This window comes from Typha angustifolia, chromosome 6, assembly GCF_048772165.1.
Source record: "Typha angustifolia cultivar Huaian chromosome 6, ASM4877216v1, whole genome shotgun sequence".
NCBI lineage: Eukaryota > Viridiplantae > Streptophyta > Magnoliopsida > Poales > Typhaceae > Typha > Typha angustifolia.
The window spans coordinates 6,887,856-6,913,152 of NC_133244.1; the positions used below are offsets into that span (position 1 = coordinate 6,887,856).

Below are 25,297 nucleotides of genomic sequence, written 5' to 3' on the forward strand. Positions count from 1 at the left end.
GGTCTTTTCATATTAAATTAACGTCATTTAGGCTAGATACGGGTGTACATTGTAGACTCCATTTTGGACGAACATGACTGCTGGCTAAGTTACTACTCACTGTTGGGGAACAAACTTAATGCCGCGAGATATTAGGTTTACAATAGAAATAATGTCATTTAGATCTTTTAAACTATTGCTTACTTTTATATAACCCTTTTTGAATTTCTCATAGTTTTTCCGTTGGCATGATATCATACTCATTTGCAACTAAATTTATAATCTTTATACTAGAGAGAAATATAAATATACCAAAATAAGATTATAAATGTAGGACTATTTTTTGTCTTTTCATCTTTACTACGTTATCCGAGTTAGAGGAGCTAGAGGCTTCTAATGATATAAGGAATCTATGTATAAAAGAAATTAATAAGAGAGTATATAAAAATGTGTAATAGTTGGAGCGTTCCAAATAAAAATTATCCCTTAATACAATATTTATCACGGCATAGAAGTACAGAAGCCAGAGCTAAAAGGAATTCAATAGCCAGCTACACAACTTCAATGCCAGGTAGAGAAATATAAATCCACTAAATAATACGATAAGTACAAGAAGAGCTAGTGATAAGCAGCACACACTCCGTTGTCCCAATTATTCTTTACACGAGTAAAGTATACACAACTATTCCGGTATATATTTTCCCAAAATAAATCACCAACCAACCCGTATAACACTATAGCTAAGAGCAACCGGGAGCAAGAAGCATCAAGGAGCTGGTGCAGGCGCGGGAGCACCGGATCCAACCTCCTTCATTGAACGGTGGGGATTTGTGAATGAGATCTTGCACAGCTCAGGCAGGAAGACACCTGTACATCGGATCTTGTGATTAACCTTCTTCTTTTTTTATCTCGAGAAAATAAATCTTTTGATTAATCAAAATAGTTGCATAGTATTATCAAAGGGTAACACGAACGAGATCATTATGCCCTCCATTTATTTAGTTTGGGTTCCCAGGTCCCGAATTTCGAAGCCGACTCTAGTAGACCTATTTTCATCTAGATCCTTTTACTTATTTTTTTAATACTTTGACCCTTTTAATATTAAGTATTCATCTTTTTTCTTTCTTCTAAATAAACTTAAAATAATTGTAAAGCACCTAAATTCGATCACATGACACACTTGTGACGTGATAAAACCAATATGAATTGTATTTAAAAGATTTTATATTAATTAAGGGAGGCAATGGGACATGAAAAATATTAATAAGATATGTTTATATAGTTAAAGAGGCTTATATTATCTTATATAAATAAAAGGATATATATAAATGGGTAATGGTTTATGTTCCCGGTGTAATTAGCCCTATAATTGAACTATAATATTTCCTGGTTCTCAGAATTCTTGCATCCAACTTCCATTTCCTTTCATGTCATCACTGCACGTTTAATGGAAGAAAGGAAAACGAAAAAAAAGGGAGGAGAAAAAGAAAGGAGAACTAGTTACCTTCTCCAGCAGCGAGATTGAAGTAAAGGTCAACGATATTAGGGCAGTTCTTGTAGCACGCGTCGGAGCACAACTTGGCCATGAACTGCGGCTCGAGGAGCGCGTCGGACGAGATCCCGACCGTGCTCCGGTACACGCCGCACGCCTTCACGCACTCGTCGGACTCGATCCAGTTCGACATCTTCGCCACCACCACGTCCGACGTGTGGCACTGGTACTCGGCCGTGCCGCGCTCGTGCGGTACGCTCTCGAGCACGCACCGCCTCGACGTCGACGAGATGGAGAATGCACATAGCTTTTGCGGCAGATCCTCACATATTACACCACCTATATATTATATATATGTACTATTAGCCATTAATACTATGCAAAGTGTGATTAATTACATACATACCAAGAGCAGAAGGGAAGAAGAGGGAGAGGGAGAGGGAGAGGACGAGGGACAAAGCTATCTTGGAAGAGGAAGCCATTAGATCAACTCTTTCCCTTTTAAGACTTTGATGTAATCTTCGAGGCAAAGACTTTTAAGCTTTGTGAGGAGATGGGTGGGAAATTAAGTTATGTTGGTTTATATAGGAAGAGATCGAAGGCCATGCATGCTTCTAGCGTTGAGTCTGTCTCTTACTTTTCTTCTCTTACGACACGGCCATTGATGATGTAAATTAATAACAAGGTTACGCAACGAAGGCTTTGGGAGAAATGGTTAGCTGACACGAAGTATATAAGATTAAATTAGATACTTTTGATGGATTTTATGAATGTGGTCATAAAATATATGGACGTGACTGTGCCGGATCCACGATCGATTAATCTGCCGTCCAATATTCACCAAACTTATATTTTTTTAATAAATTTATAAAAATACGATACATTTTACATTTATTACATTTTTTTTTACTTAAAGTTTTCACTTTTTTTAATCATTTGCATCTTATCACAAATTTTTTTTATGATTGAACCTGCAATTTGTTTTAATGCTTTAAAAGGACCCCAGTGAGTAATTTAAATTTTTTTTAACAGACATAAATAAGTTAAACAAACTATAGAAGTAAAATGATCTTGACACCAATGAGTATGACTTTTATGGCAAAGATAAAAATAATAAGGGAAGTAGATTATAAAGCCAAAGAATAGGTATTTTAAATATTTTAGTTTTAGTTCTTCTGAAATAGTAGTTAGGTTAAAGTTAACAGAGGTGCTTTTGATGCTCTGAAAGAAAAATAAACACGTTAACCATATGAAATGTTAGGATGGGAACAATTATAATAATAGAAAAATATGGAGGGTGATTTTGATAAATTTTCATATACATCTTATAGGGGCAACTCTTTGTTGATTTATTATGAATATGGACAAGAGTTTTTTTTAATATAGATTTAGTTCCTGGTATTAGATAAATTAAAGTTCGATACATTCCTTGCTTGACAAAATAAAAGCGACGCGTTTGAAGCTTCCCAAGCTTTGAATCCCTCGTTATGAGAGAGAGGAAGACATTGAAATGTTCTAAGTCCTATGCCGATGTGCTTCGCTCGTCAGTGATGGAGACCATGTTAATCTATTGCCATAAACATTCTTCTACGAACTTCCCGGGAGCACACGAAGCTCCTATGGATGCGGGGAGGCATGCGATGGTCGTGTACGACTAAAACTTACGCAAGGGAACGATGGAGTAAATCGAACATGATGTATTAAGATTAGAGCAGAGCCGGTAGGATACGCGAAAGTTCAATTACTAGATTGTTTCTTTTCTTTTAAAATGCATCAGATAAATGTTGTTGAGGCATGCATTTTTCCAAACAGAAAAGAAAATAATTACAAATTTCTTTTATCACCCACAATTTCGTGATTTGGATATGTTAGTTGAAGATTTATCAGACGATTTTCAGAATTGTACAAATAAATTGAACGAGTATTATGTCACTCCAACAAATTTTTAAATGTATAGTGATCAATTGATTAACGGAGCACATTCCCAAATTCGAATGCCAATATTTAGTAAAACACCATATAACTAACTACTCACTCATTACCACAAAAAAGGGGAAAAAAATCATGAAACTTGAACCTTCGCATATTGTTTAACTCTATTAATCTTAATAACACCACTCATCAACCGTAACACACCATTTCTCATGCTGACCAAACTAATTGCATAATTCCGCTAACGAATTATCAAATATAATTGGATGGATAGAATTAAATATCAGCGCATGTCCAGGATGGTTATTAGAAATGCTACACCAATTAAATCCCTTCGGTGAGCAGTCAAAACAGCAAATGGCAACAGCAACTGGATTAGGATTCTCAGCGTATCTAGAGTGAAGACCACCCCGACTTAGATTAGGATGCTGTGATCCGCAGCTCTCGGTTAGGTTCGTATGCTGCTTTGAGTAGTGTACAGACCAAAATTTGCATAGTACCCTTTATCCTGAAGAAAAGATCACAGCATTCAAACAAACCATGTACCATGTTTCCGGATCTTTGTAAACAGCTATTATCTTCACTTTCCTCGTTGGTGAAAATACAGCAGGTTGTGATCACATCACATCATTACAGCGGGTTGTGATCACATCATCTGTCAAAATACAACAATGCTAAAAAAGAAGAACAAGAAAAACGACAAGAAGAACACGAAAAAGCAGCTTGTCTATTGTCCTCCCCACTAATATCTTCACCGCCCAACGTGCAAGGTAGCTAGAAGAGTTAGGGATCACTGATGCTCCAAAAGACCAAAAAGATAACAAAATTGATGGAATAGGTTAAAAGAATGCAAAATATGTTACCGAGTAGAAAGAAAAATTATAAGTCTCTACAGCAGCGACAAAGAAAAATCATAGATTTGAAACAGGACATCTCTAAATAGAAAGTAGCGGTGAGGTATGTCTACTAAAGTACAGGGCATTGAAAAATAAATAAACTCTTCTATTTTCGTATGCTGCTAGTTGACTTAAGTGTGTCATACCTACACATTCAAGTTCCTTTGAAATTGATTTACTCAGTGGGAAAGTGAGTCGGTATTCTATCCACGGGAGAAAATTCTCTACTGTATGACATTTGGCTACTGATCCATTATATATAATTGATGCCGAAAAAAAAAAAGGTCCAGAAGAAGGAACCATGTTCAAGGAAAGAAACCACAGCGGACATGTCTAGACAGCTTGGGAGTAACTAGGATTCAAATAAGTTAGAAGCTAAATTAAAAGGATAAAAAGAAAAATGAAATATCAGTTCTGACCGGTACTGGCAACAAGTACAAAGGATTGCTTTTATCATATTCTCCCATTGTAGCATGATTTGTTATTAAAAGGGAATCGATCTAAGTAATAGAACTAAATCACATTCAATAATGAATCAACCTTCCCAATCCAGATAAAAAACATCTCAAGTAATAAAGCTCATACACCAAAACCAGCAGTTACATACAGATTACTAGATGAATTGAAAGCCTAATACGAAGCAAGAGTAACACATACAGCTGTAAATAGATAACGCTAGAGAGAACTTATGTACTCCGTTAATATATGTCAGATTTCCAAATACATATAACCTTTAAGTTATCTTTTGTCTTCAATCTCTTAGTATACTTTTCTATTGCTCTAGTCCTCTACAAGCCAATCATCAACCATCTAAAATATTGTATTGGATGTCAGAATGCATCCTTGGACCAATTACAGTTGCCACTGGGCACCGATCATCATCATCATCATCATCAGCCACCCAAGTCATAATAACAAAATTTTGGCTATGAATGAAACATCTCGATGTAAAAACTTATTATATCATAGCAGACTGCAAAATGAATCTAGAAAGATATGAAAGTATGATTTGACAATAAAAGAAGAATATTATAGCTCTGAAAAGATGATTGCAAACTTTTCATTTACCAACAACTAAACCTGGCAGATCAGAAGAAATGGGAATTACCTTCACCCTGTAAATGGTCATCCACAGAATTTGATCACCAAAAACTGATAAAAAAAAGGATCTCTGATAACCAAAGTTCAATGTCTGCCAATTAAAACAGAGGAGTCTTCCTACCACATGAATCCCAGTATTAACACACAAGACTAACCAGATATACATGAAAATTATGTGACAGTAGATTGTGGAGAGTACTTTAATCCACAATCAGATCTTCCATAAAAAAGACTAAAGATTTATAGGGATTACTTGTGTATGCCTATTTCCCAATACCACATGGATTATTACTGAATGTAATATTTTGGGCAATGTCACATCCCAAAAATTAGAGATCAACATGTGCAGAAATTCAAATATGAGAATTCTTTCAAACAGCTCGTCAAAATACTATATCAATGCACATTAAACTGACATCAGATTAAGGTTCAAGGTGAGTTGCAAATACTAACTCAATAAATTAACAATTTTGACAGTTCATATGATTACCGTACTTCACAGCATTATCATCAAACTGAAAAGCAACATATTTCAAAAAGAATAAATCCTTTAAGTTGAATTCATACAATTTTAGCTGATCAAGATACCATTTCAGAAATAGGACCAAGAAACAAAAAAAAATATCCTATATGAAAACAACAGGCCTTAACAGGAGAAGACAACAGAATTTCCAAAAAAAGCCTGAAAAAGAATAAATTCTTCACTGCCTATTTCCAATAAAAGCCTTTTTAAGGTTGTACTCATGGAAACCAACATACTTTTAGAATAAGTAGGTTGATGTGACAGTCAATAGAAATTTATAGTACAACTCAGTTCCAACCTAATGTGAAATCATATTTAGATAACAAAGTATAATTGTAGTTATACATTAATGTCATTATATGCTGCATTACAATCTCAATTCAACAAAATTTCGAATGAGTGAATGACCAACAATCACTAGGTAGCAGTCTCTGGATAGCAGATAAATAAGGAGTCACTGAAGAAAAGAGAGGCCCTAATTACTAGTTAAGGGTCATCACTTAAAGTCCACATGATCTTTAAATTAAAGTTATTATTAAAGCTCACAATACACTTGAGAAGACTACCACTGAACAAACAAGTCATGTAGAAATACATCTTTGTCTGCATTGAATGTCCCTCAATCATCAAGTTTGAAGTCTAAATGTCTAATAGATTCATACCATATTTAATGCAGACAAAATATCCAGCAGCATACAATTAGCAAGAAAAGAATAGCAATAAATTTCAGTAAATAATGAACCAAATGAACATAGGAGACCATTTAAACTAGGTCCTTCATAAGGGAACATTTGTTTCCCCATGCATGAATGTTACACAAAATTCTATATTTTCTTCTTCAATAGCTTATGTAATAAATGCTCTGTTACATAAGGCTAAAGATTTTTATTGACCTAGCAGGAATTAAGGATAATATTGGTGTTTCAAAACGAGTGGTGGTTTCACCAAAGTTTCACAATTTTGTTGCAAACCCAAAGAACCAAAACATATTAAAAGAGGATACAATACGTCAGCAGAAAAAGGCATCCATCAAAGGCAAAACTTCCACAATAGATAATGAAGAAATAAGTTGTTTTTTCTTCTTCTGAAGGATTGCTAAAATTGAAAGAAACAAGTAAAATTAGCAATATAATCTGTACATCATCAACAATGTATTGTATCCAATCCTTTAATTAGTCTAAACTAACTAAACTTCTTAGGCATCAAGTCAAACTAATTAAAATTCTTGTATACTTCTAAACAGTCAAACTAACTAAACTTCTTATATACTTCAAAGCAGTCAAACTAATTAAACTTCTTGTATACTTTTAAGCAGCCGAACTAATTAAACTCCTTATATACTTCTAAACAGTCAAATTAAAATCTTCTTGGATACTTTTAGGAATTTCACCCTCAAAACCCAATGTTGAGGGTACTCGTGCACTAGGACACAGTTGAGACTCCTGAAGATATCTATTTATGGATAATGAGCTGGGATGAACATCATAGGCATCAAAGAATGATATAAATTAAAGATTATACTGATGTTCTATTATGGAACATGTTCAGAGCAAATTTATCCACATCTATTTTGTAGTTTTTTACCTTAAATTTTTTTTACCTGAATTATGATAACAGACAAAACAGCACAAATATTCAAGTTATGGGAGTAAACTAAAACTAAGATAACAACCAATTTTTTAAATTCACAGGTAATGGATATACACCACCTAAGCAGCTAACAAGTCATTGTATCAGGTCAACAATGTCCACTAGTTCAATTTGCTCAGATGTTAAAGCCTGCTCCAACTGCTTCTACACCTATCCATGCTTGTATTTTCATCTTCTGATGTTACCTATCCTTAATATATATATATATTAAAAACATAGAGAGTAATCATATTAATGTAAAGAACTTCTGCATATATGAGAAGTATCGGCATCTATTGCAAATCCTAGAACTGCTCATTCTTTAGTATTTATATTTTCTCATTGAGAGTCATCTAGAACTGTATTAATACCATTTCTCACAACAAACAATAGCAACGCCATACATGCTTCTTGATTCCGTATGTTATATTTTGCACAAATTTGAAACTTCACTCTTCCAAAGTATTATTAGTTGCCTCCTTGTTTCAAAATAAGTTATGTATCTACAGAATATATTTTCACCTGTTACAATATTAGTGCAACGGTGCAGACCAGTTAAGTTAGCTTCTTTAGAAGTTCTGTCACAAGCAATGGCCCAAGGAGTTACTTCAAGATATATATGCTATTGTTTCTCCCTTGACAAACAATGGCAACGCACCTATATGCTCCTTGATTCTATATGTTACATTTTCCAAAAATTAGAAACTTCCATCCCAATACATTTTGCTAAGTATCACTAGACATCTTCCCGTACATACCCCTTTCACAATTATGTGCCATTGCACAAGATTGACAAGTAAACCAGGCCTTCAAGCTAAAACCAGTTAAAACGCTGGGCCTGACTGGTCAGATAAGACCCTTACTCAAAGACCATATAATGACCCCAAAATGCCCCACCATGACTCTAATCTGGAACAAAGAGTCTATATCCAGCCCACTCAAAGCTGAGGATGACCCAGCAAAGAGCCAACCATCCTAAGATCTAGGTTTTTCTAAATATGGAAATAGGAAGACAGCAGAATAGGAGAGCATAAGTTCTTAGATTATGGATGATTAGTGAACAATCACCAATCCTGAGAAGAGTAATGACTAATGATGGTACAGATGTCACCTTTGTGGTCAGACCAACTAGGGATCAGCACGTTAGATAATGAAAAGAAGTTGGAGAGCTAGGAATGGATTTTCACTGGTCATGGTAGAGAAAAGAAGGAACAGCAAGAAAAGGCAAAAACGGTTGAAGAATGAAACTAAGATATGGATTTCAGTGGGGTAATAGAGAAATAGGGGCAAAAAAAAAAAAAAGTTTGAACGTAAGAATAGAGCTTGAGAAGTTGAGATCTGTTATACTATCGTTATGGATAACAAATAAAGAACATAGTTACCTTTTTACAGGTTCGAAGCAGCTGAGCCACTGGTGCTTCAACCAAGCTGATATGATAGACAGGGTTCTTCTTTCATTTTTTCCAAATATCAAATAGGCATATCAGATCTTCAAAACATAAAATTGCAAAGGTGACAGATATTCGGTATTGTGTGGTTTGGAAGTCTCAGTTTCAACTAGTTTTGGTTTTGAACCCTAGAAAAAATAAATATTTTATGCCAAAATGTAATGGTTTAACTTGGTCCAAAATAAATGTCAAAACCAGAAATCTTAAAAGTTTCAGCCTTGACCAATGCGATTTGGACCTTTCAGCTTAGTTTTCATTAAGTCTCAGTCGTTACTGTTCTGTCTCAGGTGACATTTTAAACAGCCATTCACTTAATCCACACCAAACTTATACAGAACTAGCTAATGCCAATTTACCACCATCCCCAAGCTCAATGGCCTAATCTAATAATTGATACAGTGTACGTACGTGTCTAACTCAAATGAAAACTGTGAAAGTTAAATAAAGCCAGCCACAAACGAATAGACTACAAGAAAACACTTTGTTCATCATGTAAACTATCTCAAAGAAGCATAGTATGAAGACATTCTTACCATTTCCAAACAACCATGTCAGTATGGAAGCATGACTCTCGCAGGCAGTTTCTTAAACATTTTAGGTCTGCTTTGCAATTACAAAAAGAAAACACAATTCAATATTCAGTGAAAAAAATAGCAATAAACAGTGTTTAATTAATGGGAAAAACAACCATGAGGAACAAAGAAAAAAAACTCTGCTACATGTCGAATCACTTTCATAGAAATAAAAAGACAAAAGATGGCAAAAAAAAGAAGTCGCTCCAACAAACAAACATCATTTCTCATAGACTTGTATACCTAACCAAATAATTTTGGAACAAATCTATGCTGTCAATCTTGAGATGGAAAGAAATTCTGTTCACCAAAATTGAACAGAAGTCATCAAATATCATCCTGCTGTGAACATTCCACTCAACAAGAAAGTTGAGTCATCAAAAGGCAAGTATTTTGGAAGCAAGGATTTTTCTGCTCCAATATTAGCAGAAATCAGTTCCAAGGAAAGCCTCAAAATTCAGCAATAACTCATGTAACTTGTGACATCTTAAGCACTGAACAGACATTAAACATCTTGAAATTTATTTGACAGCATCTAACCCATCTCCTATATCATCAATACAAAGAGGTAATTTATGCATACTGTATACATTTCCATCCATTCAAAACAAATTAAGTATAAAAAAGGTCAAGAGGTGTTCAGAAATGTCAGCATCATCTGATGGCCCCAAGGATGCACAAATGTAACATTCTATCAGTTCGCTCATCGTAAAATATTATTTCATTCATTATATATTATTCCAGCCATTCAATTTAAATGGGTAGGTCACATAAGTTTCCATAATTTACTAAGCCTTAAAAAAAGTAATTTACTAATAAAAGTAAGAAAAGAACATCAAGCAATTACCTATTCTCATTGTCTCCTCCCCACAAAAGATTTCTGCCTGAGTTATGCCATAAGGCCCCTAACCCCTCCAGCACAAGCCGGCTAGATTATCTACCTAATAACTGAATCTTCCAAACATGACATGTATGCTACAAGATTTCTAGTGAAATTGGAGCTGTATTCTATCAAGGGCAACAACGACTTGCTTTCTCTCTCAACTGGCCCGACAAATTCTAGAACTCTTCTCACAAACCGATTTCATACTTATAAATGCCTCTGTGACACAAATGCCAAACAATTTTTATGCATCCTTAACCATGAAGATCAGAATGATGCCAAAATGGATGAAATAGAATTGAGGTGGAGATGTGCAGACATATACAACAAGACTCTAAACTACAGTAACCAAATTCAGATTTTCCTAATTGCATTAGTTTTGGCACATATAGGTAAAGTGATCACCACTCATACACGACCTTGTTTGTAAGAACTTCGGCACATATATGTAAAAGATTTTCCTTTCCTTGTATCTTATCTTCCAATTAGGAATTGTGGCTCATAATTTCTTTCAATCATGAAATGAAAGATGATAGAGTTTTGATATCAATTGACAAAAGAAAGACGTGACCAACTGGGTCTTAAAAACATCTCCCAAGAACTGAAATTATCTGGACAGCAATGAAGGTTACAATCAATTTAGCCTTGGAAAAGAGTGTTAATCCACAATCATTAAAAAAAAGTACATGTGGAGCTCCTAAATCAAGCAGGTCAGTTAAGGCAAAAAGCTCACACAGAGAGGCTAATAAAACTAAGAGATGAGAGAACCTGGTGTTGCCATGCCAGCCAACCACAGTTTTAATAGAGATTCACTATGAGGTCCAGAAATTTAACACGAACAAAAAGATAAAATATCAATCCTAAAGTTCAAAGGAAGACATTTCTAGTCCTAATAGACCACATGCTGGTTAGAAACTAGTCATAAGTTAGCTCTACGAGTATAGAAACAAGTTGAAAGTGCTCCCATGAGAAGCGCTTCTTCTGTAAATAAACATATCAACAAAAGGTCATACAAATTTATGTGACACTGACTTGATCATTTGAATCCCCATATCATAAGAGTGGGTATAGTCCAGCATAAACAAACAGGATTACATTCATATACCCTTGTTGGTCGATATCTAATTCTTCATGCAATCAAATTGGATAAAATTGTGTCAGAAGCAGGAGGAATTTTTTAACTCAAGAATGGATCAAGTGAATCTTAATCAATGACAAATGGATATTGCCAGAAAATAGCAGTTACAAAGATTTTTTATTTTTCTACAAGTTATCATTTACTTCGGATGCGGTGACCAATATAAATCTAGGAATATTGGTAACTTGGTTTGGTATTGTTGGAAGTGATTAATCAATATATCCAAGGCTCCAAGCTACTAGTCAAACTGTCTAAAACTAAATTTTCCAAGAAAAATTAAGTTGAAGTCATAATGGCCTGTGATACTCATCACCAAAACAAAGAAAAAAAAAGAAAGAATGATAAGTAGACTCATTTTCTACGGGGAAGTAAAAAAAAACGAACAGAAACTTTCAAACAACATTCTTATGGAGCATCAGGTAATAATTAAGATGACTAAGGCATATAGGTATCAATGGCCATTTCTACTAAGATGGGATGAGGAGTTGGACCAAAGTTAGAATAAGAAAATAGATCCTAGAAGAATTAAGACAAATATAATGATTCTGTCATAATCATGAAATATCTCAACTTCTAACTCTCTTTTAATTACATATCACCTACCACTGCATACTAAGCACTAATCATTCAATTTAGCAAGATGACGATAAGATTCGAAGGCTAATTATGAGACTATTAACAAGGTATTGACAGCTTCAGACTTCAAAGTGCAGACAAACTAAAAAACAAAAGAAATAGGACGATCATTACCTACACGGCTAGGCAAATCAAGATGGTAGGAGGTCAATGACAAATGTGGGCATTTTAGTTTTGCATGTTTTGTACCGAAATGAGGAATGCATTTATTAGGTAAATTATCATCCAAAACTGTGAATAAGTCAAGGATTCAGATAAGTCGTTTATCTGCAACCATACCAACCACAAGAAAATGACAAGGTATCATAAAATGTCACGAACCAAAGTGATGAAAGTTATACCAAAAAAACAAACCGAGGATAAGCTGAGATAACTCCTGAACTTAAAAGTTAAAAATATCTCAATTCCACACAGAATCCATTTAAGGAGAGGTAAGTACAACAGCCAAATTCACTGTTCTCTACAAAAGGGTAAATATCAAATGTATGAATCACAGAAGAAAGAATATCTTGCAGCGAAGCCAATCAACCTCCATGGTGAGAGACATTAATTCCTCCTGAACACTAAACAAAGTGTGCTAAAGTTTATATGTTAAATTTCAGATAAAACCAACAAATAAGGCAATGTCGTAACAATCAAATATGCAAGTTCAACAATACTCAGAAAAGCATTCTCAGAGTGAGTCATATGATTAAACAGTAAAGAAAGATAAGATAGTGACCATTTAGTGCAACTCATCAGACTATCACTGACAACTGGCAACAACAACTATGAAGCCAAGACATCCCTGGATATCCAAATAAGTAGTTCCACACAATACTTGTAGATTCTCAAACACAGTCTTAACATGTCACAAAATTTCAGCTCCAAGGAACCATTTCACAGATTTAGCAGCAACCTGGAGAATAAAAAATTAGCATATACACCCAAGTGAGAATATTGCACTTCACACACATAACAAGAACTGAGAGAAGAGTATAGATCTCCATTATAAATATACTGTAATGCATTTTTAAAACTGTCAGTACATTACCATAAGATTACTGCCGATTCCCACGGTTCTCAAAATTCGCCTTCCGAGATTTACTTGTATCATCAATTGATGCTTGCTCATCAGAACTCCTAGTAAGGAAAAACAAATTCCAGAAATTAGCCGTCCCCAAAATCTCAAATCAATATTCAGAAGCAGAAATGCATGAGAAGAAAGATGCACTCACAACTTCTGCTTCTTTCCAACTTCTTGTTTAATGTTCAAAACCATATCCATCGCCGTCTTTTGATGCTCCCTTGTCTGCGAGTGCAAATCCAAGCCCTCTACAGTTTCACAATCCACTCTGCATATTCTGCACCACCCCATGCTCCCAGCGATTCTCTTTCTTGGGTGCTCAAAAGTATCCATGTCACCACGAAGAGAAACCTGTTAAGAGAAAATGAATCAAATGACTGCTCTAAACAATAAACGACCAGTCAGTTTGTTTGGAAGATAAAAACAAATGCATATGATGACAATAAATGGCAGAAAGTACAATATGTGCATAACCAATAGATAATCTTTAGACTTAAAATAGTTAGCATTGTGATACCACTCACCGAACTGAAATGGCCAGCTTCATTAGGAAAACCATGTCGAGAATAATTGCTGCCAAAAAGCGGATCACCTGGATGTACACGACCTGGCATGTTATAGCCTCCATATCCAGTAGGGTCACCCAAACGCAACGGACCTTGTCCCAAATATTCTCCACCCCGTAAGATACTAGGCAAATTCCGGGAACCAAATGAATCGCCAGGTCGAAAGTGGGAACGAGGAACATCCGGACCATCCAGATCAAGCTGATCCATGTTCCGAAGACCTCCAGGACCATCAGGTATGCCTCTAAGAAAATGATCAGGTGGAAAATTCAAAGCTTTTGATCTTTCAACAAATCCACGTGGCTCTATGCCATCAAAATCCTCAAACCGTGGTTGGTTAGCCAATCCAAACCTACTTGATGGAAGGCTACCATATTCTCTACCTGGACTTCTTAAAGGTGGCAAGCCATCCATACGATGATGACCAAATTCTGCACCAGACCTGAGCAAATCAGGATGGCCAGAAATCCTTCCAAAATCTTCATGAAAGCCTACATGCCTATGCCTTTCACCAATCTCCATTGGGCGCTGATCTAAAGCAGCACTGCCACTAGGAAAAGGACCACTTGTTTGATAAGGAAGCAATGGCCTTACAGGAAGGGCACTAGGAACCCCTTCAGATCTACCAGGAGGTCTCTCAAATGGTCTTAGTTCTTGTCCCCTTTCCAACGGCCTCGATGAAGATACATAGTCATCAAACTTTGACAAACCTTCACCATCCAAATGAGCTGGCCTAGGAAATTGTTTCAGATCTTCTTCAAACTCCCTGCGGTTGGCATTTCGCCTACCAGGATCTACTGGATAAGGCCTATGATTTTCATCCACAACTGCCTTGAATCCATCTTCAGGCAAAGACCTGATCCTTTCTTCCCGGAAAGAGGATCCATGCATGCTACCAACTGGCCCTTTACCTGTAACTCCATTCACCTTAAGCATGCCTGATTGGATAAAAGGTGGCTCCGGTTGCCTGCCATCAGAAAATCCAGGGCCCCTAGCAGCATAGGATTCTGCTTCATTAACAGGGCGCGGCCGACCCACTTGATCTTCAAGACCAAAAGGAGGTCCTCGTGCTGTATCAAACAGTCCAGGAGGTGGCCCACCCATAGCAGGTCGGATCACACTTTCACCATGAGGTCTAATGCCGCCTACATTCATATGACTTTGAACTTGAAGCTGTCCAGGAGTCCTTGCTGGCACTTCAGAATGAAAAGAACCATATGGTTGTTGCCCTGGTGGTGGCTGCGGGAAAGTTTCTCGATGCGCTTGCATAAAATAGGGAGGAGGCGGCTCCTGAAACCTTCTTTCTTGAGTGGCTCCAGGATGTTGCATGTGCTGTGCAGGTCCAGGAGGCCTCTGGGCCGTATCTGTCATGTTTGAAGGATGTGCAAAAAATGTTTGCTGCGGTGGAGGGTACCTTTCATGACCAGGAATTGGTCCTGAAGGCGCCATTCCTTGGACCACACCAGATATGGGGCCTTGGCGAGCAAATTCGGGTGGATGTCCACTGTGATAACCAGGCTGGGGAAATGACCCTTCATGAGGAAGGATATTTTGGCGGCTAGGCTGTTGTAGTTGTCCTCTATCCAGACCTCCAGGTGCTGGCATCTGTTGTGAAGCCTGCATGTTGCCAGCAATATTCCCAGTTCCCTGGTCTTGTGAGATATGACTTTGACTAGTACTCTCCATTTGAGAGCCCAATTCCCTTGGCATAGGGACTTTCCCATCATCAGGTTGAGCATGTGTATCGTCCCCTTCAGCTTGTGCACCTGGCTTTTCACTAAATGCACCCTCTACGCTCTTGTTCTCATTTTCTTGCTGGACATCTTTTAAAGGAAGTGAACTATCAGTTCCCTCACGTGGTGGATCAGTAACCTCTTCCTTCATTACAGGCTTATTTTCCACTGCCTCAGCATCCTCATATTCCACGCCTTCCACCTTATGTTGTGCCAATTCTGAAGCAACTTTGACAGATTTCTTCCCCTGGGCCTCTCCTTCAGCTTTTCCCTCTCTAGCAGAGTCTGAATTTAGAGTCCCTGAGCCAGCATACACAGATCCTTCATTCTCAACACGATTAGCCACACCTAATTCAGACCCTTCTGCAATCTTAGGAACTATTTCCTTACCCATCTCAGGGGCATCTTTAGTTGGCTTCACTGATGCAGGGGATGCAACTATTGGTGCACCTTGCCCAGCAGTGTGAGGTGGTACACCTTGCAATTCCGCTGGTGTTGGCATATGAGTAGAGGACCTTACCATAGGTGACTGCTGATTTGTAACACCAGGCTGCACATACTTGCTCGGACCACGAGGAGAATGCTGGAATGGTTGCTGTGGCATGCCATGACTCATCATCATAGTAGGCCTACCAGCCACAACCTGAGCTTGATGGACCGGTAAACCCTGACCTTGAGGTGCACCCTGTTGTGAGTAGGACTGTGCAGAAACTTGCTGCTGCAAATACGATGGACCATGAGGACGCACAGGTTGCTGCGGATGCATTGGTGGTTGGGATGGGAGCATCCCATGCTGGTATGGTTGGCCAGGTTGTTGCAAAGGGGCATTTGCTTGCTGTGGCTGAAGACCCTGGTGTGGTGCATGCGGATGAATGCCAGGATGCTGCTGCACCTGCTGAGCATGATGACTGACAAGATGATGAAGTTGTTGAGGCTGTTGAATATTTGCATGAGGCCCTTGGGGAGGTAGCATAGTTGATTGCTGTTGGACTTGCCCTGGAAATTGACCCTGGGGAGGGCGCATTTGTGGGGGTTGCTGTGGTGCAAACTGATTGTTCATTTTAACAGCATTTTGAGGTATGCCCTGTTGCTGAGGATGCATGTGGATAGGGTGTTGCTGTGGAGCACCCGGTGGGAATTGATGGACTGGCTGAGCTTGTGGATAAGACTGATGCCCTGTCACTGCATGAGTTGATGGATGCTGAGGTTGTAACTGTGGCTGGGCCTGTGGAAGGGGTTGAGGCTGCAGCTGAGCATTAGGTTGAGGTTGTGAATGGGGTTGCAACTGCATATGTTGTTGAAAATGAGGTTGGGGATGAGAGGCTGGTTGTGTTTGCAATTGAGGTTGTGCATGGGGCTGTTGCTGAGGATGGGGTTGCAAGTTCGGTTGTTGTGGTTGTGGATGTTGGATTGGCAGGAGCTGCTGGTAAGGAGGTGGCTGGAGCTGCTGCACTGGCTGTGCTGGGGCATGAGGCTGAGGTTGGTTTTGAAGTGGTTGGGGAAGTGGCTGCCCAAATTGCTGTCCTGCAACTTGTGCACCAGATGGTGGATGTGCTGGTGGTTGTGTTTGAAGAAGGGGCTGTTGGGGAGGTACATGAGACTGTGGTGCCAGCATCTGTTGTACTTGAGCATTTGGCTGAGGCTGCGGCTGCAACTGGAGGTTTTGCTGGTTGGGTTGCAATTGGGCTGCTTGCGCCTGAGATTGTGGCTGCAACTGAGGTTGGACCTGGGTTTGAGACTGCTGCGGAGGTAGAGGATAGGATTGAGGCTGGGGATGTTGTTGGGCATTTGGTTGAGGCATAATATAAGGTGAAGGCTGCTGCCCTTGAGCAACCTGCTGGGGAGCAACCTGCATCTGTGGTTGCACATATTGTTGATAGGCTTGCTGATACTGGCCGTACTGCTGATATTGCTGATAGGGATTATATCCAGGATATTGCTGATAGTATTGTTGGTACTGCAGCTGCTGCTGTTGGTACCACTGGTCAGCTGTAGGAGCCTGTGCAACTGCTTGCTGATATGCAGCTGCTTTCACCTGGGTTTGCCCCTGACCAGAAGAAAGAGTTGCTGCTGGAACAGAAGCAGGGGCTGGAGCAGCTGCCGTTGCAGCAGCAACAGTTGGAGTAGCAGCTGAAGCTGCACTTATTGCTGTAGCTGTTGCAGTAGCAGATGAAGTTACCTGTGTTGCAGTAGCTGCTGGAGTAGCAGTTGAAGCAACTGTTGCTGCCGTAGCAGTTGTAACAGCTGAAGTAGCACCAGCTGATGGATCTTGAGCAGCTGCTTGAGTTGCCGTTGTTGAAGCTTGAACCTGAGTATTCTCTACCTGTTGTGCTTGGAGTTGTAAGCCCTGCATGCAGGTTAGAAAATAGGAATAATTGCTATAAATTCAAACCTTCAAGTAATAATATAAAATCTGCAAAACTTCTCAAGACTTACAGGACAGATTTGTGCATGTTCTTGTACTTGGCGGTGTATGATCTGAGTCCCACACCGGTTGCAAACAACAGGAGAGTTTCCAAAGGTACAGCCAGTACAGTGTGTAATACAATCAGACAGGGTCCCTTGCCATTGGCATCCACTTCTGTGGTAGAGGCAGTGAACTGCTACTTTGCCTACGGTTTCGGCAAGAGTCTTATTGGATTCCATCAGAGGCTGAAGATTACATGATTAGGTTATTAGGAAACTATCCACTGCTTGGGAAGATACAAAGATGGCACATAATTACCTTAGAATCAGCTTCAGTCACAAGATAGCCATCATATGGGCAAGCCTGAGTGGTGGCCACTATATAAGCCAAGCATGGTTTGCAGTACAGATGGGTGCACTGTGACTGCAGAGCTTCACTAGGATAGACAAGCGTGCGGCAGACAGGGCAAAAATATTCACCAGGAAGGGATTGAATGTTCAGTATGCACTCATTATCGAAACCCATGGTGATATAACTTTTCCAACTTAGCTTGACCTAAAATTTCAGATTTCCCTGCATACACAAGGATTTAACAATTCATCAATACTGCAAAAGAGAGATAGATAATTTCAGAGGATAAATGATGAAACTGTTGAGTACAAGTAAATGGAATAATTAGAAAGAAAAATTATAAAGAGTAACAGAAGCTTTAACAAAATGTATTCAGAAAATACAATAATAAATTTGATTCAGAGAACTGTAAACAAGTAACAATCAGCAGAAGGCAAGGTATAAATTTACTTCAACAAACATACTGCATCAAGAAATAAATAAGGAAAGTAGCAGGGAACAAAGAATTGATAAACTCAAATACTCAACTCTAGTTTAGAACAAAATGGGAAATGAATAATCTGATGTAATCAGTACAGAAACACTATTAGATAATAAGAAAAAAAAATCGACCAACTGAAAGTCCATCCATAATGATCTTAGCTTCCAGTACTGCAGTCGACAAGCATCAAAAATCGACATTGGAGCCATGATACCTAATACTCTACGAGCATCTTATCAAGAGCTACGAAACCCTAATCGCCTCACGGAAAATAATAAGATAAACCTGGTAAAAGATAAACGACATCGTCGCCAACGGCAATCGAGCCTCCTCCATCAATAACCACACCAAAAAAATGGATCGAGTTTAAGGATCCATACCTGGAAACCTCGCAGGGTTTCGCTGCAACTCGTACCTGATTCACGTGACGGGGCAAAGCTTAAACCCTAGAGCGGATGCGACTTAACCACCACCTAGGGTTTGAGGAGAGTAGCGACGGCGGGTTTGGGGGACATCGAAGGAATGAAGTGGGGAGACAGATCAAGTTCTTTTGAGTGACGAAATGATTTAAGGGGAGAAGAGGTGGGAGGAAGCGGAGAAGAGGATGCGGTGGTGAAGAACCGAGGAGATTTATGAAGGGAGAAGGGAACTGTAGAGATGTGGTTTTATAGATATCTGGGGTAATACGGAGTGATTCGTGCCATGGTGCGCCCGTTCCCAAGGGTTAGCCCTAACCGACTTCTTAACGGAAGCGAGCGAGGACTAGGAGAGGAGGTAGTAAGATTTCTAACGGCGCTTAACGGATTACATTTTGGGCCGAAATATCGGGATTTGGGTTGATGGGCTCGTGCTCAAATTGATATTAGGCTCGATCACACTGGAACAGCAATCTGATCTTGATTAATAGTTTAATTTTGAGCTCCTTAAGTGGTATATCAAATTACAAGTAACTCTTGATGATTTGTTTTCTTTCGGCATTATGTATTTTCTATTTTGGGGTAAATGACAGGTTTACCCCCTATAGTTTGGCCCAATTTCAATTTATTTTGTGTATTTTAAACTTAGGCATTTATCCTCTTTGTAGATCAAACTTTTTTATAATTGTTAGTCAACATCTAATAGTATGTAAACAAATTTAATTATCCTTAGAAATACAGCTTACCACTAGGGGTGGTAATTGGGTCAGAATACACGGGTTCAAGTCTGATCTGATCAGTTTCATAGCCCATTGATTAGAAGAGTTAAGACTTGTTATTACACAAGTGACACACAAATAGTGTAACCCATATAATAATCTGAGTCATATAAATGTAAATCGATTGTACAACTCGATTAACCAAACTTATTCTTACCAATCTACATGGCTAACCCATTCACCCACCAATCCAAATATGTTGCGACAACGATCACCTCACTATTGCAATGGCATGGCTGTGAACAATGACGGCCGAGTCTCGAGCAAGTAAAGTAGTGGCACTCGACAAGATAGAGTGATCGTAGGCATTGGAGGTAGTGGGGGAGGACACAAACCACGATGGTAGCAAGATTGTATAGAAGCAACTACGAGGAGGCGGAGATGATGATGATCAAAGCCAAACCGATTTGGAAGTCAGCGAAAAGGTCATGGATGAAGAAAAATGTCATGGTGGAAGGTAGAGACAAAAGAGCAAGGATAGGGAAGGAGGAGGATGGTGTCTCATTAAAACGGAAAGAGGGTTTTTAGGTGGCCATGAGAATTAGGGATCTTAGACGGTGCATATTAAGAATTATGAGTGAGATTTAAATTTAAATTTATACTCAGGCTCAATGGGTTAGTTGAGTCAAATTGGTTGTCTTTAAACACAAAAATGACCCCTATAATAAACATGTCAGACAAGCTGACTTATTCACCCAATTAACTTAATCTCAAACTAGTTTAAATGCTTCAAGTTCATATCGAGGCAAGTCAAAATTTGTCACCTTCTATCTACTGATGATGTTTGAAGCAAGAAGTATTTCCATGGGTGCATGCGCCGGTCACTGGCACGACATATATCACGGCGCAAGTTGTGTCGACAATAGGGGCGAAAACGGATCAGATAGTACTCAATCTATATCCGGATCCATATTTTTTATTCGGATATAGATATTTGACGGATAGCAAAAATTAAAATCATATTCTAAGAAAACGGATACAGATAATTTTCGGATACAGATCGGATAGTTTTCAGATCTTAAACAAATATGTATCAAATTTTAAACAATTAATATGAACTTACTACAAATATCAATCAAGTCTAAAATCATTCAAATACGATTTCAACAAAACTTACAATATTTGAGAACTGATTCATTGGCAAAAAGATAGTAACAGTGAAAAAAAAATGAAATTATAGACTTTTGCAATTGTAATATAATAAAGTTTTTTGAAATATATGTAGGCCAAATCTATAGTGATGCTTCTATAATTACATATCTACAATGGGATATTCATAGAATTGAGAAACATTCTCTTATTTCCTACTCAATCTCAATCGTAGACTCTCTCTCAGCTTCAGCTTGATAAAACTAGTAATAGAGTGACAGTGGATGTCAGTGACTGATAGTTTTTAGATAAAAATATAATATACATTTTGCTTAAAATGCCTCACAAATACATTTGACATTAACTTTATTATAATTAGTTAATGTAAAAAATGGCTATGAATGATATATAGTACCTGACTAGTGGAGTGGAAGGAGGGTCGGTGGTGGTGGAGGAGGGAGGACCCATGGAGGGAGGGTCGGTGGCGGTGGAGGAGGAGGACCCGTGGAGGGAGGCCGGTGGAGGAGAGCTGAGGTTGACGAGGGAGGGCCAGTGGAGGAGAGCCGAGTTCGACGAGGGAGGGCCGGAGGAGGGAGGTGGTGAAAACGGGTGAGGGCAATGTGGATTTTAGTCCTTAGATGGAGGCGACGGCGCAGCTAACAGTGAGGCTGTGAGGGCGATGGAGATTTGGGGGAGATGGTGAGTAGATGGAGGCTGTGGGCTGATTTTAGATGGAGGTGGCGGGCGATGAGGGCGATGATGGCGATGGATCGAGGACCCGTGGAGTGAGGCCAGTGGAGGAGAGCTGAGGTTGACGGGGGGGGGGGGTGCGGAGGAGGGAGGCGGTGAAAACATGTGAGCCGGTGAGGCTGTGGGGGCTAGCAGTGAGGGCAGCATCGCAGCTAGCAGTGAGAGCAATGGAGATTTGGGGGAGATGGTGAGTAGATGAGAGATATAGGTAGGGTTTAGTAACTTTAGTTGGGGATTTATTAAGCGAGTAAACGGATATCCGTTATCCGAATCCGTATCCGATAAAATCAACTAAACTCGTACACGTGTCCGGATCCGGATATTTTTGAAAATAGCTATCCGTATCCGTATCCGAATCTGGATCGGATAGCGGGTCGGATCGGACTTAATCCGACCCATTTTCACCCCTAGCTGACAACCACGCAGACACAATAGTTTTTTCTTCTATGGAAAGAGAATAGTCTCCCTAGGTCGTATAGGATTTAAGTTAAGTCCTCTTATTAGATCTAACTTAAATGAAGGATCAATTAGATTATATCCTTCATCATCAGTAGCCCATTTCTTTCTTCTCCACCAGCGACTTTTCAACGCACTGAGACTTTTCAACGGTTTACAAGTCAGGTAAAAGCTGATAAATTCAACATTTTTAATTTAAAATTATGAGATGAGAGCTAACATGTCTAAAAACTAACCCATTTGAATATTAACTTTGAATAGTAAAATATTTGAATAAATAAGTCCATGGCGAGTCCCACTTGCGTCAGAAACTCATAATCTGCTCTAGATAGTGTTGGATAGATAGACGTTATCGTGAGCACGGCGGATCCTGGAAGCGTTAGACGGTAGAGTCTGCAGCTACTACGAAACTCCAAGTCCAAGGTCACCGAAGTGTTTCGGTCAAATGTCCAAACGAACCCGGAAAACAAGACCGTCTCGTCGACTTCTCCCCCGTGGAGCAACTCACACCACGCTCTCCTCCTCTACTCTCCACCACGTTCCTAAACCCACTCCCACGTATAAATTCGCCACACGGATCACCACCATCCCTCACCAATTCCCAGATCCGGCATTCCAAGATGGGTCTGATTCTCGGCAAAATCAAAGTCGAAACCCCCAAATATGAGCTCCTCCACTCCTCCGACGACTACGAGATCCGCCACTACTCCCCCTCCGTGATCGCCGAGGTCACCTACGACCCCGCCCAGTTACGCGGGGACCGCGACGGCGGCTTCATGGTTCTCGCCGGCTACATCGGCGCGCTGGGCCAGCCCAAGAATTCCAAGCCCGAGAAGATCGCCATGACCGTGCCAGTGATCACCAAGTCGCCCGAGAAGATCGCCATGACGACCCCCGTGGTTACACGTGGCGGCGCGGGGGAGGTCACGATGCAGTTCGTGTTGCCGAGCAAGTACCAGAAGAAGGAGGACGTGCCGATCCCTCTGGACGAGAGGGTGGTGATCAAGGAGGAGGGGGAGAGGAAGTACGGGGTTGTGAAGTTTAGCGGCGTGGCGACGGATAAGGTGGTGGAGGGTAAGGTGGATAAGCTGAAGGCGTGTTTGGAGAGGGACGGGTATAGAGTTATCGGGGAGTTTATTCTGGCGAGGTATAACCCCCCGTGGATCACGCTGCCTCCACTGAGGACCAATGAGGTCATGATCCCAGTAGAGTGAAGTGGTCGTATTTGTAATCTTAGTTGCTTAATTTCAGGGTTATAAATATGTTTTTAACTCTTTCAATGTTGCAATAACCAAAGCACTTGGTCATTCAGCCAATTTGCTCCAAGAGTCAAGAGTCTTCTGTTCATTGCTATAATATACTTGTAATATTTGTAATATATTATAATATTTGTGATGCTATTTGTAATGATATTTTTATTGTGTAAATTATAATAAATTAAGTTAAATTATTTTTAGCCGAGAATTGTAAAAGCAATATGAGAATATAATATAAAAGTTGTACAATAAAATTCTAATATAAATTTTCTATCTTCCTCTAAGAAAATAACAAGAGTGTTCTTTAATGCTCCGTGAGTAAGTAACTTGATAGAGATCTAACTATTCAAATTTTCAAGGATATAATATGAATGTAAAAGAATTAAAATGAATTGCCGATTCAATAGGTGTTTATTTTTAAAATGAAGTGCCTCATATGAGCCTTCAGTTTCGGAGCTGCCCTTTCAATTTCAGCGATTAAAGTATCCATTTTTTGTTTGAAATCTACCTCAAGCTTCTCATGCTCAAGAGGGTCTCATATCATGCAGATAGGTTCTGCTTAGCTTTCTCTGTTTTTCATTCCAACAGAGGATAAGGGTGGCAAGGGTAATGACAGCCAGGGGCGGGCTCCATGACATTGAGATCGAGATCACCGACCCAGTGATGAAAGCCTTGGATTAAGATCGATGGGAAGAGAAAAGGAGAAAGCCAGAATAAATCAGAGGTCGGTGACGAAGGAAAAGAGTAAAGCAAGATGGAGATGGAGATGGAGATGTGCTAAAATGACTAATATGCCCCTTTTCACAAGTCGAAATCGGTACCGGATGAGTAAAACGGTTGTTACAACCATCCGATCATAACTATAATTTATTCTCAGGCATCGAAGTATTTACCGAGTAACAGATGTCATTTTACATTCAATTATGAAAAGGAAAACAAAATTAATTTGATTATTTTTATCTCTTATTTTAACTATCATAACCAATATTATCTTATCTTATATTTTTATTCCAGCATTCATCGTTTTTTTACGATCAAACACAAAATTAGAATTGGAATAAATGTTTCTTTTCTGAATTAAGTCTTATTTTACTCCAATTCTAATTTTTCTTATTCTACAACTAGTTCATAAATATCTCGAACTGTTAAGTTTAATCTAGAGTTAACCATTAGGGTTGACCCAGCTCGAACCTGCCTGGTTTCAATTGGGTTAAGCTTAGTTAGAAGCCCCGAGCCCAATTTTGGCACGGGTAAGTTTTTGCTTGCTTGGTCTTGGCCGAAAGCTCGACCCGCTATGCCAACCTATAGCTTGACCAATTACACCTGCCTATTCCTATAATTTTTTTGTCCCACACTAAATACTTAGCAAATTGGATATCATTATAAAGTATATTCCTATGAAACTAATTAAATATTTTCATAGAGGCCTATTATGCATGAGCCGATAAGATATAGTATTTTTAAAATCGACTCGTTACGTATGGCTTGAATCCAATATGTCACAGTTAGTATGCGGTAATGTGCTATAATATTCTAGCCCAACCTGGCTCGAGTAATTTATGGTCCAGATTGTGAATAAATACTTAATCCCAATCAGTTTGAAACTCGACCCAGCCCACACTATGATCTGTCTTTAGTTTTATTAACTTACTTTCTGTCTTTAGTTTTATTAACTTACTTTCATGGAACACCATGACGGAGATAACGAACATAAAAGA

The 25,297-nt window shown here is 39.0% G+C and overlaps 3 protein-coding genes across 5 annotated transcripts; 1 reads left to right on the forward strand and 2 right to left on the reverse strand.

Annotated features, from left to right (window-relative positions):
- Nucleotides 1-463: 463 nt before the first annotated feature.
- On the reverse strand, nt 464-2,003 carry LOC140761591 (uncharacterized). The gene is made up of 3 exons (XM_073098989.1): nt 1,878-2,003; nt 1,484-1,810; nt 464-846 (listed from the first exon to the last, which is right to left on the reverse strand). Exons 1-3 carry the CDS (start codon nt 1,951-1,953, stop codon nt 746-748), a joined length of 504 nt encoding a protein of 167 aa, XP_072955090.1. The 5' UTR covers nt 1,954-2,003; the 3' UTR covers nt 464-745.
- Nucleotides 2,004-3,633: 1,630 nt separating this feature from the next.
- LOC140761751 (uncharacterized) lies at nt 3,634-19,468 on the reverse strand. Of its 3 annotated transcripts, none has more exons than XR_012104615.1 (8): nt 19,249-19,468; nt 18,320-18,574; nt 18,031-18,246; nt 13,820-17,941; nt 13,447-13,646; nt 13,263-13,351; nt 12,951-13,127; nt 3,634-9,600 (listed from the first exon to the last, which is right to left on the reverse strand). XR_012104615.1 is itself a non-coding variant. In XM_073099214.1 (6 exons), the coding sequence occupies exons 1-5, from the start codon at nt 18,524-18,526 to the stop codon at nt 13,270-13,272; spliced, it is 4,827 nt and encodes a 1,608-aa protein (XP_072955315.1). In that variant the 5' UTR covers nt 18,527-19,468; the 3' UTR covers nt 12,813-13,127; nt 13,263-13,269. The 3 variants fall into 3 exon arrangements, 1 of the variants encoding a protein (XP_072955315.1); XR_012104614.1 differs by having other exon boundaries at nt 19,214-19,468; XM_073099214.1 differs by lacking the exon at nt 3,634-9,600 and having other exon boundaries at nt 12,813-13,127; nt 18,320-19,468.
- Nucleotides 19,469-22,816: 3,348 nt separating this feature from the next.
- On the forward strand, nt 22,817-23,723 carry LOC140761129 (heme-binding-like protein At3g10130, chloroplastic). Its single transcript, XM_073098329.1, has one exon. The coding sequence runs from the start codon at nt 22,944-22,946 to the stop codon at nt 23,535-23,537; it is 594 nt and encodes a 197-aa protein (XP_072954430.1). The 5' UTR covers nt 22,817-22,943; the 3' UTR covers nt 23,538-23,723.
- Nucleotides 23,724-25,297: the final 1,574 nt, after the last annotated feature.

Bases quoted from the DNA above. Each gene is read 5' to 3' on its own strand.
- LOC140761591 (XM_073098989.1), bottom strand. From the start codon at position 1,953: ATGGCTTCCTCTTCCAAGATAGCTTTGTCCCTCGTCCTCTCCCTCTCC. The intron at 1,811-1,877 runs GTATGTATGTAA...TATAATATATAG, and splicing joins CTTCTTCCCTTCTGCTCTTG to GTGGTGTAATATGTGAGGAT. The intron at 847-1,483 runs GTAACTAGTTCT...TCCGATGTACAG, and splicing joins CAATCTCGCTGCTGGAGAAG to GTGTCTTCCTGCCTGAGCTG.
- LOC140761751 (XM_073099214.1), bottom strand. From the start codon at position 18,526: ATGGGTTTCGATAATGAGTGCATACTGAACATTCAATCCCTTCCTGGT. The intron at 17,942-18,030 runs GTAAGTCTTGAG...ACCTGCATGCAG, and splicing joins AACATGCACAAATCTGTCCT to GGCTTACAACTCCAAGCACA. The intron at 13,352-13,446 runs GTGAGTGCATCT...TTTCCTTACTAG, and splicing joins GTTGGAAAGAAGCAGAAGTT to GAGTTCTGATGAGCAAGCAT.
- LOC140761129 (XM_073098329.1), top strand. From the start codon at position 22,944: ATGGGTCTGATTCTCGGCAAAATCAAAGTCGAAACCCCCAAATATGAG.